Source organism: Lissotriton vulgaris, unplaced genomic scaffold, assembly GCF_964263255.1.
Source record: "Lissotriton vulgaris unplaced genomic scaffold, aLisVul1.2 SCAFFOLD_789, whole genome shotgun sequence".
In the NCBI taxonomy this organism is placed as follows: Eukaryota; Metazoa; Chordata; class Amphibia; order Caudata; family Salamandridae; genus Lissotriton; species Lissotriton vulgaris.
In genome coordinates, this window is record NW_028242002.1 from 47,159 (window position 1) to 66,825 (window position 19,667).

Sequence of the window (19,667 nt, forward strand, 5' to 3'; positions counted from 1 at the left end):
TCTCCTTCCTGGCAGCCAAGACTTGGAACTACCTCCCCACCCACCTTCGGCGAATCCAAGACCATCTCTCCTTCAGGAAACAGCTCAAGACCTGGCTGTTCGAGCAGTAACATTTCCCCTTCCCCCAGTGCCTTGAGACCCTCCCGGGTGAGTAGCGCGCTTTACAAATGCCGTGATTGATTGATTGATTGACTGGCCACAAGAGAATAGTATTTACTTTCCCTTGGCCTTCCTGTAGTGGCTCTTGCAGGGAATGTTGCCCTCACTGTATGAAGGATAGCAGTCCTTTAGAGAAAAGAAGTGTATGATCATGTAAGAAGAGAAGGGAAAGATGCCACTATGAAGAAGAGCAATCTGATATTGCAGTTAGTGGTCAGGCGGAAAGAGAAAAGCCAGTTCTGGGATGTGAGGGAAGTGAGAAGACTTATCCTTGGACTCCTTAGTCTAACTTTATGTATATTGATGTAACACAAATGTCTGCCATAACTACAACCCCAGGAATAACCTAGGACATAATTGTAGGTTTGGCTACCGGGCTTTCTCTACAGATAAATTATCCAGTACTGATCAAGGGGGTCAGTACTTATCCTCCTCTTGTTACCGAGGTGAGAAGCCAACCAGAGTCCTGCCTTATTTTAAAGATTAAAAGATACTTGTCCTGGAGAAGCTTGCCTTCCTGTTGGTGTCTTGTTTTTGGGGGTTCTGTAGGCGAGAGTCACAGCTCAGACCAGCTTTGAACTGGTTTCCGGTGATTTGTGGATTGCATCTCTGACAGCGATATTCATCTGTTTTAATTGTTCAGGACCAGGAACTATACAGGCAGTGGTAGATGGGTTGGTTTTATTCTGGCATAGGGAAATCTTATCGGAACAAATTAAGTGTTTTTTGACAGTCTAACAGGTTTCACGGATTAGAACTAAGGGAGGCTTAATGGAGGCTGTCGTCTTCAACATGGATTACTCCAACATCCCCAAAGAAGAACCACCATAATGTGCTGCATGAAAAAGAGGTGCAACTGGCCCCACAATTTATCAAATGCTGGTGAAACATACACATACTTCATCCATGTCACACACATGATGAGGACAATAGACCTCAGTTATAAGCATTTGATCTTTGGCTAACCACACCTTCAAGCTTTTCTGAATGTTTTTGTTTGAACATGCTATGTCCTGTAATTCCCCATGGAAAATGGCACCTGGCAGCCATGCCTCTTAACCTGACTCCATCTTGTGTCTCACCCCGACTGCCCCATTCCTATCTCCACCCAAAAGCAAACCAACAACAGTGATTTACTGACTCATCATTGTACAACCTTTCCCTTAGTGACCTCAAATCATTGCCTTCAAGTAAAATTTTAGCTAAAAATAAAAATTGCTATTAAAATTAATACATTTCTGATAAACAAAGAAGGTTGTCGTTTCTGAATGTTTCAGAAGTCCTCTTTTCACTGCAAAATAATTCCTTGACATTGATAGAAACAAAGGTGACAGCCTGTGTTTGGTTAGGGCGCATAAGCTAAATGCAGATGGTGTATATCATGTTCTTTTCATATATATGATGGTTTGGTAGGTTTTTTTCATCATTTTCATGTGTTACTTTCTGGGAATGTTTTTCTCTGATTTAGTGTATGCTGAAGTGGCATCAACCTTAAATGAGTCGCTGGCATCTGATATAATTTTATCAAATAATACGCTTGAGGACCTGCAGAAGAATGTCTCGGTTATGTTGGAAGTTATGCGTGGGAGGGACTTTAGTCCATACAATCACAGCTCCACAACAGAGCTCCGGTAAGGTGTCACACACCTTCTTACAATTTAAAGGCAATCCATTAGAAATGAACGATCTTGCATTGAACTGTATTGTTATCTTGGCATATTTCCATAATATATCTATCTATCTATCTATCTATCTATCTATCTATCTATCTATCTATCTATCTATCTATCTATCTATCTATCTATCTATCTATCTATCTATCTATCTATCTATCTATTTGTCTTCCTGCCTGTTTCTGTTTGTGTTATACAGGCTGCAATATCATCTGTGTAGTTATGGTTAGGTCAAAGTTTCTGCTCAAATTGCATTTTCAAACACCTTGATGCTGTTTGACGAATCTGCATGAAACGTTCCAATAAAAATGTTCATTTGATTGGGGTTAAGCAGGACAAGTTACTTGCGAATTCGTCAAGCTGAGGCCAAAATAGGATGTAGGGTACAAATGACATTTTACATTGTAACTGCACAAGTGTGGGCCAAAAAAGACACCCCTCACTTTTAAAAGCTATGGTTCTCATAAGTATCATCTAGACAGTTTTTCAGTAAAAAGCAAAATAACCTTATTCAATAGATGTGATATCAGCTGATCATTAATAACCATCACACCTGTTCCTTAGCACAAAAAATGTGTATCTACAATTAATATGAACCAAAGTTTGTCACAAAGTACGCGGTCGTCACCGCGGCTCGTGCATCACGAGCAGATGTTTCAACGCAGGCCATTCCCACTCAATTGCAATGAAAATACCCACTAAGTACATATTTATTTTTCACAAGAGTAAGCACTTCCTTCGGCCACCCCATTAATATTTAGCAGGGTCACAATATTCAAGACATTAGCTATTCGGATGTCCCTACATCCACAGAGTTCTGATGAGACCCTCATACCCGGCATTAGGGCCAATAACGCATTGCAGGCTGTAGGAAGCTGGCTCTTTATATGGTATATCAAAAAGAGGTAGACTGTGGAAAGAGTCCAGGTATCCCTTGTAAATGGACAGGGGCTTGCTCTAGCATTCTTAAGGTGCTCTCTTATCGGGTAGTGTGGTCGAGCAACCTTAGGCTTATCAGAGAGGAGTGTTAGACATCTACTGCATACACACAGTCAATAAATTATGCACACGACTCAATAAGGAGATCCACATCAGTTTATTAAAATAGCACATATCTTAATATAATTTTAGGCACCAAAATAATCATGATCAGGTAAGTACATTTTGAGTTATGATATTTTAGATTTTTTAAAAGTCGACAGGGCAGTTTCTGGAGCTGTAATGTTATCCTATGGAGGAAAGACATATACTGCGTGCAAGTACTTTACAGTGACTTGCAGGACCAGTCTTCTTGACATAAGGTGAGATTGGGGAAGGGTCCGAGGCAGCACTAATAATTCACCTTGGGCAGCATTGGGTGACTGGGTACAGAGGTGCTTTTCAGCATTCGGTGCCCCGTGTAAGTCAATAGTGATCGGTCCAGCCAAAAAAAAGACTGCAAGCTCAGACTGGGCGGCCAGTTGGGCTGAACCAACAAGGGGGCTTAGGTCTCATGATGCTCGAGGATGTAGTTCCCTGCATCCCCTAGCATCGTGACACCTGAGCCCCCTTGTGTCCATAAGTCCTCTTCTCCTTGGGCCAGAATGGTTGGCTGCAGACATCTTCTTACGGGTTAAGTTTTCATGACCAGAGACACTCACAGTAGAGGGGGTCTACACAAAGAGGCTGCAGGCTTTGACAGAAAGTCCACTGCTGGTAAACCCAGGGTGGGTTTCGTCTCTGGAGGGTCTTTGGACCACGCTGTCACCGTTGGCGCACTTCGTCTCAGGCGAGGAGGCCCAGGTGCAGTAGTGCTTTCCACTATCTGGTTTTTGGCGGCCGGGAGTCTTTGAAGCTCTTCTGAGGTTCCTGCAGGGGAGCAGCTCCGCTACTCCACGGAAATTCCTGTGTCTTGGGTGAAGTCTGGCAGTCCTTCCAGGCTTTTGGAGGCACAAGCAGCTACAGGACAAGTTGTCTTTATCACAATTGTTAAAGACAGAAGGCAGGCAATCAGGGTTGGCACCAAGACGCGGTTGCTGGCACTCTGTTCTTGCTTTTGCGGCTCTTCAATCTCCTTCTTCTTTCAGGTTGGCAGATTCTGATTTTCAGGTGCCAGGGGCTCCCAAAAAACTAGATTTAAGGCTGTTAGGGGAGTGTAGGGTATTAGCCAATGGTCTACGTACCACTGGCCTCACTATGCCTTCTATAAGACCACTTCTATGGGAAGTGGCATAACCCTGTGCCAGAGTTTCTAATTCTGCCATCAAGAAGATGGCAGACTTTTTCATTTTCATGTCCACATCAGGTAGCCCACCTTAGGGGTGGGACATGCCTGAGAGTGAACACGCCTCCCTGACAACAAAGTTTCCCACCTGTCCAGGCACCAAATGTGCCCTGGTCAGGGGGGTTGGCATCCTCTCCTGTGAGGGAAGCCAGATTTGCATACCAAAGGTAGTGGGCTCTTTGAAGCTCCCTGCCTTGGAATGCTAATTTGCAGGTCATCCTGTGGACGAAGGTGTAAACACCCTCTGCCTGAGCAATCTTTGTCTCTGACCTCCTAAGAGCAAAGGCCTTCACCCCAGTCTGTGGTGGCAAGCTGACTTGGAGCAGTCAGTCATCACATTAGTAGTTAGTAGGTTTTCAGCGGGCACCTCTAAGCTCAGGAGATTGGTCCTGTAAGTTGCTGTGAAGTTCCCGAATGCAGTACATCTTTTTCCCCCATAGGATAACATTGGGCACCCAATGCTAAAAAGCACCTCTGGACCTGGCCGACCCCATGCTGCCCCAGGTGACCTGTTGGTACTTCTTGGACCATGCCCCATACTTACCTTAACGCCTTAACCGCAGCGGTTTTTCCGCCGCGGTGCAGGCATTCTATTAGTTGTTCTAACCCCAGAAGCTCAACTCTGAAGACTGATTACTTACCTGGTAACCACCAACTTCTTTTCTCTCCATAGGAACCCATTGACTGTTTTTCTCTGAAAAAATATTTTGAGTGTGGAGTTGATTTGTCTGGAAACCAGAAAGATAATAATTGTGCAAAACTGATTTCACTTATCTTTTCTCTAGGAAATGTCCCAGTGTGATATTTAGGCATATCACACTGAGTAGAAAAAGTAATCTAAAAAGTAATCTCAAAAGTAACATAAAAAAGTAACTTACCTGTAGTTTTCATTGCAAAGTCAGTACAAAGTATATGTTCAGCATTTCACAGTATTGCATTACCAGTCATTCAAACTATAACCATTTCAAAGTACATTTACAATTGCATTTCAAACTGTAAATTTACTGCAAAGTATTTATCAACTTACCTGGCTTGGTTCTAGAAAATAAAATAACTAAAAGAATATTTTTATACCAAACCAATTGGTCTGAAGTTCAGTCTTTGAGTGTGTAAAATCATTTGCTGATTGAGTGGGTACAACAAATGCTTAATACTGTCCTCTTATACTGCCATACTGCTCGACCACACTATCACAAATAGAGAGTACGGTTATATCTAACTTTACCTCTGCCTACATTTGGGGTTCTACTGGACTCTGTGCACACTATACCTCACTTTGGTATTGTATATACAAAGCCAGCTTCCTACATCACCACAGCCAGGAATAGAGCAAATGCAGTATCCAACACCTGGCCTCCACCAGAAAAGAAAAGTAAGATGATGGATATGGTGGGGTGATGGAGGGAAAAGGAAGCAGCAACACAGTGGTGTATTGCTAACTCAAATGCCCTACTAAATAGATATGCCACCAACAGTGGGATGAGATTGAGGAGTTTTTGAACAAACTCCCGAGGAGGACAAAAAGAGAGCAAGAATTATTGTCCAGGAGGGGAGGAATGTGGCAAACACATGTCTGAAGTCAGCTTTGGATGCAGAAGATACTGCTAGTAGGCAGTTGTGCACAGGAACCATCCTGAGAAGACATGCCTGGCTCAGCATCTCAGGTTTTATGCAGGAAGTTCAAACCTCCATCATTAATAGGCCATTCAATGGAGAAGCACTGTTTGGCAAAGAAGTAGATGAATCCCTTCAACAGATAAAGAAGGACAATAAAACCGCAAGAGCAATGGAGGGCCTGCAGCAAAGAGGTTCCTTTAAAAGAGGGGGATTCAATAACAGAAAGTACCTATTAGCCAAAATGGGAGCAAAAAGTCAGGGTAAACCTGCAAAAGCCTGTTTTGCAGCTTGAATCTTTTCTGGATTACCATGCTGATCATTATTCCATCTAAAAACTTGTGTCCAGTCTGTTTCTTTTTTGTTGTTGGTGGGCTTCGACGGACCACCATTTGATGGTCCCTTGTGACGTCTCTGGGACCAGAAACAATGTATATCCTGGGCAGAGGTGTCACACGTCCTCTCCCAGGATGGGCCCAGTGCTTGAAGGGTAAGCTTCAAAGGCGTGCCGCCTTTGTAATGCGACCCCCAGCCTCTGCTGCTAGCAGCAGATGGCAGGCTACGGTTTACACCCCCACTTTGAGCTGCAAAACCGGTGAGAAAAATTAGAAAGCCTAGGATGTGTCCCTACAGCCTGAATCCAGAGGCTCCCCCTTACCGCGACCTGTCCCGGTAAAAAAGACTCCAACGTCTAAAGGCACCCCCTGTACCCGAAGCCCCTGCACCTTGGTGAGCTAGTTAGGAGGTGCCCCTATGACCCTCTAATCCCTAATTACCTCTGCTGTTGTTGCTCTCCCACCTGCAACATATTGCAGGACGCCTTCAGCCTGTTTGTCCAAAGCAAGTTCTCAATTGAAAACCCTTGGGCCCCCGACGCGGATTTTACTCCCTGCACCCGGCTACCCCTGGTGGTGTATTTTTGGTGCTGCTTTGTGGCCCCCATATGCTTGCTCTAACCCCCAAAACATGGCCCCTGCAACCGATTTACCTACCTGCAAGCAGTGTGTCTTTGAGCACCCCCTTCACTGAAGCGCATTGGGGCGAACACCCACCGACCCTGTGCCTCTGGTGGTGCAATTTTGGTACTTACCTGACCCTTGCCCCTTGCTGATATTTGGTCCCAAAGACTAAAACTGTAAGTTGTGAACTTACCTGTTTAACCGCATTATTGGTTACCTCCATAGGACAACATTGAACTGGTCAAAAATTGCACTGTATTGACTTTGGAAAGTGATAAATATTTTTAGTTGAAAACTTACCTTAGCGCAAAGATTTTGGTCAAAAAATAAAGTACAAACAAAGCTTATTTTTATAAAGTTGGTGTGGGTCTCCTTTTTGAGGTGTGTGTCCATTATTGGTCAATGTTGTGCAATAAGTGACTCCTCTGTTAACCCTAAGGCAGCTCGCCACACTACCAATAATAGAGCTCTTTGGGTTTTACATTGAGACCTGTACACTCTTGGGAACCCCTAGACTCTCTGCACGGTATAAGCACCTAGTGCCATATCATATACAGACTCAGCGTCTTACAGATGTCTTGAGAGATTCTGGTGCTAGTATCACCATGGTGACCCAGCAATTGGTTCACTCAGATCAGTACCTGATTGGAAGGACCTATCCAGTCACCAATGCTGACAATGTCACAAAGATCCATCCTATGGCATCTTTTGACTGGGGGAAGAGGTTGGACCAAAGGAAGGGGTTGCGTCCCCCACCATCCTTGTAGAATATATGCTTGGAAATGATTTGGAGACTGCCCCTTGGACTGAAGTCGAACTGAGAATCCATGCAAAGAAACTAGGTCTCCCAGACTGGGGCTTTGTGAAAACCAGAGCACAGAGCAGAGTTCAGAGTGAAAACAAGGTTCTGGATCTTGTAAGAGTGGGCCAGGTCTCCAAGAGAAAAGGCAGGAAGACTGGGGGACAAGTTGCTAAACAGATTCTAAGTCAGAACCCTTCTTCTCAGGAAGATGACTTGAGGAACTGAGCCTGAAACAAGCTGCTACACAGGAAAGGGGTGATATCAGTGGAACCCACAGGGTCTTTTAGAGGATGGACTCCTATACACTGAGGCCAGAGACCCCAAACCTGATGCCATCAGAAAGGTGGTAGTAACTCGGAGGGTTAGAGAGTTCCTCCTCACTTGGTCCATGATATCCCCTTAGCTGGGCACCTTGGTCAGGATAAACGTGGTGTAGATTAAACAATCACTTCTACTGGCCAGGGATGTGTCGGAAGGTGAAGGACTTTTGTCAGTCCTGTGTCTCCTACAAAGCCAGTGCTAAGGGAGGCGGCCACCTGAAGAACCCTTAATTCCACTTCCATTGGAAGGAGTATCCTTTAAAAGGGTAGGGGTTGACATTGTTGGCACCCTGAACCCTCAAACAGCTTCAGAGAACAGATATATTGTGGTGGTAGTGGATCATGCCACCAGGTATCCTAAGCCACTTAGGACCACTACTGCTCCATCAGTGACCAAGACCCTCCTTGGTATCTTTACCAGAGTTGGTATTCCTAAGAAGGTAGTACCAGACAGAGGTAGGATGGCTGAATACATAAAGAAAGCAAGACAAACCATTCAGGCCAGGCAAGAACTGCAGAAGCAGTTATATAACCAAAAGGCTACCATGGTTGAATACATACCAGGGCAGAAGATGTGGGTATTAGAGCCCGTGACCCGTAGGGCCCTCCAACACAAGTGGAGTGGGCCCTACCCTGTCCATGAAAGTAAAGGGGAGGTCACCTGTCTGGTGGGCCTTGGTAGTTGCAAATATCCCAAAAGTTTATACCTGTCAACCACCTGAAGCCCTTCTATGACAATCAATCAATCAATCAATCAATCAGTGACACTTATAAAGCGCGCTACATACCCGTAGGGTCTCAAGGCGCTGGGGAGGGGGGGTGCCGCTACTGCTCGAACAGCCAGGTCTTCAGCTTCTTCCTGAAGGAGAGGTGGTCTTGGGTTAGGCGCAGGTCGGACGGGAGGGAGTTCCAGGTCTTGGCGGCCAGGTAGGAGAAGGACCTTCCTCCTGTAGTCGCTCTTCGGATGCGGGGGACGGCGGCGAGGGCGTGGTTGGCTGATGTCACCCATGAGAGCATGAAGATGAATGAACCGCTCCCTGATCGCCTGTCTAGCAATTTAAAAGATGGGTCTATTGATGGAGTGATCTTGTTAGACAACCTCACTGACCAACAACAGGCTCACTGCATGCACGTCCTCAGTCAGTATGCCGAGCTCTTCTCTCTGACCCCTGGTCAGGCTAGCTGGTGTACCCATGAGGTGGACACTGGTGACAGCCTACCTGTCAAAAACAAAACTTCAGGCTGTCTGACCATGTCAGAGATAGCATCCAAGCTAAAGTGAGTACTGGATCTGGGTGTCATTGAACACTCAGAGAGCCCCTTGGCCAGTCTAGTTGTCTTAGTCCCAAAACCTCACTCAAAGGGTAAAATGAAAAAAATAGGTTTTCCGTGGACTATAGGGGCCTCAATGCTGTAACAAAAACTGATCCACACCCAATACCTAAAGCATATGAGTAGATTAACAGGTTAGGGGCAGGCAAGCATCTGAGTTCCTCTGATCTCACATCTGGATACGGGTAGATAGGTCTGACCCCCGAAGCAAAAGAAAAATCTACATCTCCATTCCAAATGGGCACTTCCAGTTTACTGTGAGACCCTTTGGATTAAAGGATGCTCTGTCACCTTCCAAAGGTTGGTGAAAAGAGTGTTTACTGGGTGGGAGCCCTTTAGTGCAGGTTAGCTTGACGATATTGCTTTCTACAGCTCTTCCTTAGCAGGATCATCTGATCCAACTTGGAAAGGTCCTTGGGGGTGGAGAAGTGCAGGACTCTCTATCAATATCAATAAAATTAGTGTGGATCGCCATTTCTAGTCGTGTGTCAGTTATTGATCAATGTGTGTGCAAAAATGTCTTACACTCTTCTGTGTTAGGCCTAGGGCTTATCACACCCACCACCACAAATAGAGCACTTTGGGTTTGCTTTGAGCCCTGTACACTTCTGGGTTAAACTCTGCACCTAGTGGTATACCATATACAGAGCCAGCTTCCTACAGTGTGTATATCAGGGCCTTTATTATATATTTCTTAGGCAAATCTCACCTCTTATATTCACACCCTTGTCTGCTTCAATGCTAGCTGCAAGTAGTCTAGGTTAGACCTCACAAATCTAATGCAAGCTCTGAGTACTGATAGGAAGACACTGTTCAATGCAAAGAAAATATCTTATTCCCCACCTATTCCAAGAAATCTTGAACAAACCAAAAAAGCTCTAGCAGGCCAAATTAAATTTCCTCATGCCTAGCTACATCTAGTCCACTAAACCACCATCACAAAAACTAAGCTCATACCAGAACAATTCTGTGCTAAGTACAGAGTCCAAAACAAAATCTCAACTTATAGGAAGAACTCCAGTCCTACCCCAGACTGACCACCTTTTTCGATAAGAAACCTATTCATGATAAAGCTACAACACCCACCTTGTTGGAGATGCACTACATCTTCTCTGGCAAATTAGGGCAAAGACCCTGATGCCTACCATGGCTAAAACCAATGAAAAGCGTGGCTTGCCATGAAGCTATGAAGTGCCTGTTTATTAGGCTTCTTACATCCCTAAATTCCGGAGAATCCCTTCAGTTCTGTCTGACCCTTAGAAAAGACTGCAGACTTTTGAGCAAAGCTCCCTAAAAGACTCCTTACTTAAACCTAATGAAGTCCTAATCTGTCCACGTATGGAGAGTCAAATGGGAAACTCAAGAGATGTAATGATTGGAGTGGGCAAAGGGGCATTTTGTGTACAAAGTACAAGTTGTATTTACAGTTACACTGGCAATGTTCAGGTAAACATCAGAATGTTTGTTCCATGTGTTTATTTCGGGAACATTAGTCACTTAGGGATAAATCTCAGGAGAATAGTGATTAGGTAATTCATTTCAGACCCCTATTTTTCATTTGTTTTTCCATTAATGTCGCATTAAGAACATTGTTGTATTCCTATGCTAATATTCCTGTAACCTGTACATGGTGGTGTGGCTTATTCTGCGAATGTATAACTCATATTTAATTGTACTCGTCCCTTTTTTTGGTATATATTTTGCACTTAATTTGTGGATAGTGGGGGGTTCGGAGAACCTCTTACATATCATCACCTTTTTATCTTTTTCTGCTCCCTCAACCCTTTTATTGACCTTATTACCTAATCTAATTTTTAATGTGTCCATTTGGTTATTTTTTTCTCCCATTATTTCCATTATGTTGTTATTTTGGTTTAATTACCTCTAGATTTTTATATTGTAAATATGAGGCAAGTAAATGAAAAGTAGCACGTGACCAAGAGGTTAGGGTGTATAGGGGTTTTTGTATGTGTGATCTAGGCTGTGCAAAACTAATTGAAGTTGGTAAAGTCTTGAATGTAGTCAGGAGGCCTGAGTTATTGAGTCTTATAATGTTTTCAAGTCCCACCTGGATTCTGCTCATGTCTTGGGTCGTGCCACATTGTATTTTGGAACTAGTCTATGTATTCAGATTCACACTGTTCAGTTTGACATTTGTAAGCGTATATTTATCTTACACTGCTGATTTTACAGAGCTGCTGGAAATGTATTATGGCGTGTTAAGAAGGAGTTTGAAAAATCTCAGCCAGATGGGAAAACGAAAATAGAAAATATAAGAGTTCTTCTAGAAAATCACCACAAGAAACTAATTGAGGCCAAGGAACTGATAGATGAAGCCGACATAAACACCATCGAAGCCCGCCGCTTCCACATCCTTTTCAAGAGCAATCTGCTGGAGCTGAATGTAAATAAAAGACATACTAAATTGTTGCCAAACTACGTTTCGTGTATTGCACATGCTGAGCTCACCTTTATAAAATTGATATTCTATTCAAGAGTTTTCAAGCTATAAATATAAATTTAAAAAAATATATATATGTTAAATAAAATAAGCTACATTAATTATGGGCATTTTATATGTCATGTTGCTGATCACAAAATACTTTACACAACAGGGCAAAAAGCAAAACATCTTGGAGGGCAAAAACCAGTGTGTCATGTTTCTTGAAGAAGGAGTCTCTCTGATGGACGACGCTGTTAATATTTCAGAAGATGTGATTAATGCTACCTCTGTAAGTGCCAGCTTAAGCCTTTTTTTCATCCAGAGTGCCTTTAGAACAGCTAGCCATTAACAAATGGGTGATTTGTTTGTGTAGGCTTTAGATGCCCACCATGAGGAGATGATGATGTGGAGTGCCAACTTAAGGCTCCATGTGGATAACCTGGTCATGCAGATGTCAAAACGGGAAGCACTTGACCTAGTCTACAAAGCAGAGGACCATGCAGCTGACCTCCAAGCCCTTGCAAATTCACTAGGAAGGTAAGAATTACTCTGACCCACCGTAGATATATACTGCATCATCCAACTTGGTCAATCTGACAAAAATTGTTAATGCATGCATAATTACAATGAACAGGATCCTTACCATAAGTTAGATGTGTTTTAGCTCAGATTAGCAGATACGTCTGACCTTGTCTTTGCTGATATGGTAACAGAATAAATTGAGTGGGGGGCTTTAAATAATGCTGTTTGCTCATGCTCTGTAGGGCATGTATATTTTCAATTGTTCTGAAGGACCACACACACGTAATTGAACTTGCACATTGAATTTGTCAGTAACTATGGTTTGCATTTATTTTGGACGAGTATATAGGCACAACTCACCTTAAAAATCTTACATGTTATGTTATTCACAATTGTATAGCTATGTCTGATTGAGAATTTCAAACCTGAAGTACAAACAAACATTCTCAATACACCATTTGGAGAAGTCAACGGAAGCTCTGCAGTTCAGAGGCAACATGCTGAGGGGATCAGTACCCTTAGGAAGATGCCCAGGAAGGGGCTCCTCCCATCTTGGAACATCCCACCGGACATACCAACAGAAATATCAGGGAGGTAGTCAATCAAGTCAACAACAAGTTCAAGGGGCACCAAGAGAATTCACAAAGTGTCTAGCAGCAGTAGCATCACACCTTCAGAGTCAAGGTATAAACGTTTATCCCCACCTAGAAGACTGGCTAGTAAGGGCACACTCCCAAGAAATGCAAAGAGCACATTCTGCAAGTAATGAGAACTCTGTCCAGGCTGGGGTTCTCAATAACCATGGAAAAGTCATCTCCCAAACCAGAACAAGAAAAGATGTTCCTTAGGGCAAGGATCAATTTAATCCAAGGGAAGGTGTTTCCCAATGAGAAGAAAACAGAGACACAGTTAAAAGAAATACATATGTACCGGAAGGGGCAAGCTCTGACAGTGAGGAAGGTGGGGAAGTTATTAGGAATAATGTCTTCCTGCTTCCCTTTGATACCAAACACCAGACTCTACATGAGACCATTTTAGGAATGGCCACAAAACCAATGGCCGTAGTCAACAGGGAGTTGGGAAGATGGTTGTCACACAAAGAACAACAACATGATTCTCAGAATGAATTGAACTATCTCAGGGAAAGATTTGCAAATTACCAATCAGACAATATCTGCTGTCAATGCAACAAGGAAGGGTACTTCACCCAGAACCAGAGTCTTTGAACCTGGCAGCATGGCTACTGAAGACTCGGAATTTGGACACCTAAAGCTGCCAGATTTGCAATGGCTGTCCTAAGAGAGGACAGGAAGCCAACAAATAGAAAGTGTTACATAGCAAATTTGAGATGATACTCATTTTGGTGTCTTATGGAAGGATTATTAAGAAAGAGCACTGGAGACAAAACAGTTCTAAAGTATTTAACACATCTTCTAGACTGTAAACTGACATATGCATCCTTAAAGGGTAATTTAACAGCAATAGTGACGTATACAAGGGGCCACACTAGGAGCAGTTTCTTCAGTGGGCCAGTCATTAAGCAGTTCCAGGAAATAGCAAGGAGAATTGCACCTCCAAAGAAGATCCCTGCACCCATGTTGAATTATAATGTACTCCCCACATAACTGATGAAGGCACCAATCGAACCATTACACAAAGCTACATTGCAGATGTGCCCGCTAAAGACTGCGGGACCGATTCACAAAAGTAATCTGAGACAAAATCCTAACTTTATGACTTTCGGTAATCACAAAGGGCATTTACGAGTAGTAAAGTTAGGAATCCTAATTTTACTACTCCTAAATGCCCTTTGTGATTACCGAAAGTCGTAAAGTTAGGATTTTGCCTCAGATTACTTTTGTGAATCGAGCCCTGCCTTTTTACATTACATCACCATGCAGAGTTAGTGAATTACAAGCACTCACGATAGAAGAACCATGTTTCCAAGTACACAAGAACAGGATTGGTATGAGAACCCACCCACAGTTCATGCAAAAGGTTATCTCACAAAAAAGCTATAGCAGTGAAGTGGGCGGTTGTGGAGAGACCATCGACAAGAGCCTGGGCGGCTGAACTCGACAAATGCATGATTGCAGAAAAAGAAGTATACAAATCTAGAGGATGTCCCAAGAAGTGGGATAAGAAATGGAGCGGGTGGAATGTGCATCGTGGAGATTTATGTATATCCCTGACTGTAGAAATGGAACTGTCGAAGGAAAAACATATTTTCGTCTGAAATGTTTGACCGTTTAATCATTGGCTATTTCAATATGTGCACTTGATGTCATAAGGCTGTAATGTATGCATACATAAGAGCAAAGGTGCACCACATAAGTCCGGAAATCTGATATCAATAGTCACAAACGTGAGTTTCTTTTAGTTGTGATTTTCTTTATTCCAAAAAAACAGGACAGGTGTACAATCAAAACACGGCTGCTTGCAGCCCACGCGTTTCATCCTCATGGGACTTATTCAGGGCAAGGTCCTTAGAAAATGTGCATATACGACGAAGGATTTTCTTAATGAAGGTGCATGTCCAGGCGATCTTTAGATGCAATATATTGAAAAGCCAATGGGTCGTCTATATATGCTGTATTGGAATCACTGTATGTATCATATTCAAAGTGTTTAAAATTCTGCAGGTAGTCCTCACTAATTCTAGTATGGATTTAGGAATGTTAGAGGAGGATGAAAGGAAGGAAAGTTATTCCATCAGGGTAGACTCTTGATAAAGTCTGTCAAGTCTCACATCCTCCTCCTTAGTACCGCATCGCGTAAAGGTTCGGCTTCCTTCCTGGACCCAGGGCGCCGAACCTTTACGCGATGCAGTACTAAGGAGGAGGAAATCACAACTAAAAGAAACTCACGTTTGTGACTATTGATATCAGATTTCCGGACTTATGTGGTGCACCTTTGCTCTTATGTATTAATTTACTAAGTTCTTGACTGAACCTTCACTGTGACATGGGGGGTGTTAACCAGTGTGCACACATCTTGCCCATATAAACTATTTAGGGCTTGCTTTTTTAAAAGTTTGGGGCAATTTGAGTTAGGTGCTGTAATTAGGACGTTTCCACTGTCTCCTCAGCTTTTTAAAAACTGTAATGTATGCATATCGATGTCAATGACTATATGCAGTTAGTTATCAATAAAAGAAAAAAGAAAAAAGAGGTTATCTCACAATTCCACTTGAATCAAAGCACACAGATACCAAGCTTCTTTCAGAAACCAAAGAGGCACGCAGAAAGAACATTACATACTTTAGACACAAGACGTGTGGTAATGCATTGAAAAGACAAGGGCCGACAGAAAGATAAAGCAGTTCTTCATGTCATTCGCAAAGAGTTTTCGAGGAAGACCTGATAGAGCGGTAATTTCATCTGGTAATTTCTCAATGCAAAACCCTCATGCTACCTCTATTTTGCAGCTGAAAAGGTGTTGGGCCCTTCACACCATGTATTAACTTCAGGAGATGTTAAATAATCATGAACAGTCAAAAATGCAATTATTATTTAAGCCAATGAAGAGAGTTATTGAGTATTTTAAAGGTTTTTATTTTCTAGTCGAAAGTAAATTTTTCTCTGACCTTTTATTCATTAGTAAAATATCAATCAGGTTACAGAATTTGGAAAACAGGAAAAATAGCATTAATACAGAACATATTACAGTCTGCATTGTATTGTAATTGTATTGTAATTGCATTTATATAGCGCTAACTACCCCTGACGAGGCGTCAAAACGCTTTTTCGTCGGGTAGCGCGCTACTCCGGGACCCATAGAGGATTAGTGTTAAATTAGTACAGTGAAACATGCAAGTACATTTTAAGTGGTGGATAGGTTAGTCAGTTATTTGGATTTGGAATGATAGCAGAAGTATAGAGGAGGACAAAGGTTTGTATTTATTTTTCGCTCGCTTGTTGACGCATGCTATTCAGGAAGCCTATAAAGGATTAGTGGTTAATTAATATGGTGAAATATGAGGTAATTTCAGTGGTGGATATTAGTCTGTTACTTGGAGTGAGAAGGATAGCGGATGTATAAAAGGGGAAGAAAGATTTGCATTCATCTAGCACTTGTTACCCCTGATGGGTGTTGAAGCGCTTTTCTGGCGAGTAGCACGCCACTCCGGAACCCATAAAGGATTAGTGTTGAAAATTAGTATAGTATAAATATGAAGTAATTTGAGTAGTAGATATGTTATTCAGTTATTTGGGCAGTATATTAGTATAGTTGAATATGGAATATGGATGGAATTTGAGAAGTGAACATGTTAGTCTGTTAATTTTGATTGAAAAGGATAGTAGAGGGATTAAAGAGTGGAGGATTTAAAAAAAAATGTTAAGGTCTTAGCAGTAGGAAGAGGCTTTTGGATGAGTAAAAAGGAGTTTTGGAGGGAAGGAGTCAGACGGGAGAGTTTAGAAAGGTTTGTTTTAGGGGATCGGTGTAGTAAAAAGAGGTGTCAGATGATGCAAGGAGGGGTAGAGCAGGAGAGAGTCTAGAAAGGGTTATTTTAGCGATCATAGTAATGGTATGGGGTTTGGGATAAATGAGAGAGTGGATGTAGAGGATATATTGATAGATGTATAGGATGAGAGATAGGGTAGTGCATTAGAAGGAGTAGTAGAAAGAAGTTTGAGATGAGTCAGAAGGTTGGGCTAGAAGATATATAGAGCGAAGTATAGGCTGAGAAATAGGCTAGTGCATTGGAAATGCTAAATTAGAAGAAAGTGATAAATATATAGATCCACAAGTACATTGAAAGTATATAGATACATAAAGGAAGTAAGTATATTTAGATTAAATATATTGATAGAGGCACAGGATGAGAAATAGGGTAGTGCATTGGATATGCTTTTTCAGGAGAAAAGTAACAGACACACAGATCCAAGTACATGGAAGGTACATAGATGCACAATGGAAGTATGTACATGTAGACCAAAGATGATTTTTATTTATTGATGAATATTATTATTTTTTTTTTATTATTTTCTCTTAACAACATAATTATTTTACATGTTTTATAAAGTAATACACAAAGATAGGTATTACCTACTGGCGGTCGCCAGTAGGTATATATAGTTAGGATTTTTTCTCTATGGGATTTTTGAAAATTCTATGTCTAATAACTTTGGCGTTTGTGGCCGGAATTGGCTGAAATTTTCAGGAAAATGGAACATTTTGTTTCTGAGCAGCCCCTGACAATTTGGGGGGGGGGTTTCATCAAGGGGGGGCCGAGAAAAAAGGGGGGTCCCAAAACGAGTTTTTCCCATGTTAATTTCCATAGGGCGGTTGGCCTCACTTTTAGCTCGAACGGCTGAATGGATTTGCACGAAACTTGGCAAAATTGTAGGGACTGTTAGCCCGATGTGCCTTTGCTAGGTCTCAATATATGTGCTCCAGTGGATTTTGAGTAATTTAGGTTCAAAAAAAGATATATATCTGGGCGGAGCCTAACCACACATCTGATCTGATTGGCTGTCAGCACTTCATCCAAGAAGTGTTGGCAGCCATCTTGGGACCAATATACATGATAGCACCTCATTAAAAAGCATTGTAGTTAATAGAGGGTTTTAGGACTTTAGTTACATTATAAATCATTTGTTGATGGTACCATACCCGTTTTAGGAATTGTGGTGGGTTCTAAGGTGATTTTACCATGTGAAAAAACCTTCTGCTGTGATATCATGAATATTGTTTGAAAGAAAACTAATATCTCATGATTTTCCCACAGTGGTTTGGAAGGGGATCTATAAGCTAAACTGAAAGCATATTTTCTGTAAATTCACATTATCTTTCTCAGTCATGTGAAAATGAAGTCTGACATTCTCAGTAAAACATGTACATCCAACAAGGACAGAGACTGTCAGTTGATTCCTTTGTGTTCTACTGCAGCCTCCTAGAGTGTTCTAAAGAACAACTAGAGCGCTAACAGTCCTACTTATTACAAAGGCATGGCACACCTGAAGCCATCTTGATTGGAATAAAGTGGTAACTCTTAAAACATTTAATTTAAAAAGAAACAACATGAGGGGGTATATTTTGCCATAGAAAGTATGATTAGTGCTACAGAATGAAAAATTAGGGCACATTTTGAGTGACTTCTCAAATCCTTTTCTATTTCATTAAAACATTCTGACATGCAGTCTCCCAAAATGGCCACCAGAGACAAAAGAGCCCAAATGTAGCCAAATATCGCCCAGATGTAGCCCAAGTATAGCCCAATGACAGAATGTCCCAGAGTGTTCTAAAGAACAACTACAGCGCTAACAGTCCTACTTATTACAAAGGTATGGCACACCTGAAGCCATCTTGATTGGAATAAAGTGATAACTCTTAAAACATTTAATTTAAAAAGAAACAACATGAGGGGGTATATTTTGCCATAGAAAGTATGATTAGTGCTGCAGAATGAAAAATTAGGGCACATTTTGAGTGACTTCTCAAATCCTTTTCTATTTCATTAAAACATTCTGACATGCAGTCTCCCAAAATGGCCACCAGAGACAAAAGAGCCCAAATGTAGCCCAAATATCACCCAGATGTAGCCCAAGTATAGCCCAATGACAGAATGTCCCAGAGTGTTCTAAAGAACAACTAGAGCGCTAACAGTCCTACTTATTACAAAGGTATAGCACACCTGGAGCCATCGTGATGGGAATAAAGTGGTAACTCTTAACACATTTAATTTAAAAAGGAACAAAATGAGGGGGTATATTATGCAATAGAAGGTATTATTAGTGCTGCAGAAAGAAAAATTAGGGCACATTTTGAGTGACTTTTCAAATCCTCTTCTATTTCATTAAAAAATTCTGACATGCAGTCTCCCAAAATGGCCACCAGAGACAAAAGAGCCCAAATGTAGCCCAAATATCACCCAGATGTAGCCCAAGTATAGCCCAATGACAGAATGTCCCAGAGTGTTCTAAAGTACAACAAGAGCGCTAACAGTCCTACTTATTACAAAGGTATGGCACACCTGAAGCCATCTTGATTGGAATAAAGTGGTAACTCTTAAAACATTTAATTTAAAAAGGAACAAAATGAGGGGGTATATTTTGCCATATGAATTATGATTAGTGCTACAGAAAGAAAAATTAGGGCACATTTTGAGTGACTTCTCAAACCCTCTTCAATTTCATTAAAAAATTCTGACATACAGTCTCCCAAGATGGCCACCAGAGACAAAAGAGCCTAAATGTAGCCCAAATATCACCCAGATGTACCCCAAGTATAGCCCAATGACAGAATGTCCCAGAGTGTTCTAAAGAACAACTAGAGCGCTAACAGTCTTACTTATGACAAAAGTATGGCACACCAGAAGCCATCTAGATTGGAATGAAGTGGTAAGTCTGAAAACACTCAATTTAAAAAGGAACAACATGAGGGGGTTAATTTTGCCATAGAAAGTATGATTAGTGCTTCAGAAAGAAAAATTAGGGATCATTTTGAGTGACTTCTCAAATCCTCTTCTATTTCATTAAATAAATTCTGACATGCAGACTGAAACATGCACTTTGAATACCAGCAGCAGACGTCCCTGGTGAGCAGTAGCTTTACTACAGTGATCTAATGTGCAACTA

General features: G+C 41.8%; 1 protein-coding gene across 1 annotated transcript in view; it reads left to right on the forward strand.

Moving 5' to 3' along the window:
* LOC147669098 (laminin subunit alpha-1-like) overlaps positions 1 to 19,667 on the forward strand; it is a 213,595-nt gene that overhangs the window by 42,255 nt on the left and 151,673 nt on the right. Inside the window, exons 7-10 of the mRNA XM_086948228.1 lie at positions 1,628 to 1,790; positions 11,316 to 11,526; positions 11,738 to 11,854; positions 11,939 to 12,102. Coding sequence (XP_086804354.1) covers positions 1,628 to 1,790; positions 11,316 to 11,526; positions 11,738 to 11,854; positions 11,939 to 12,102 — 655 coding nt within the window. The remainder of the gene's footprint in view (positions 1 to 1,627; positions 1,791 to 11,315; positions 11,527 to 11,737; positions 11,855 to 11,938; positions 12,103 to 19,667) is intronic.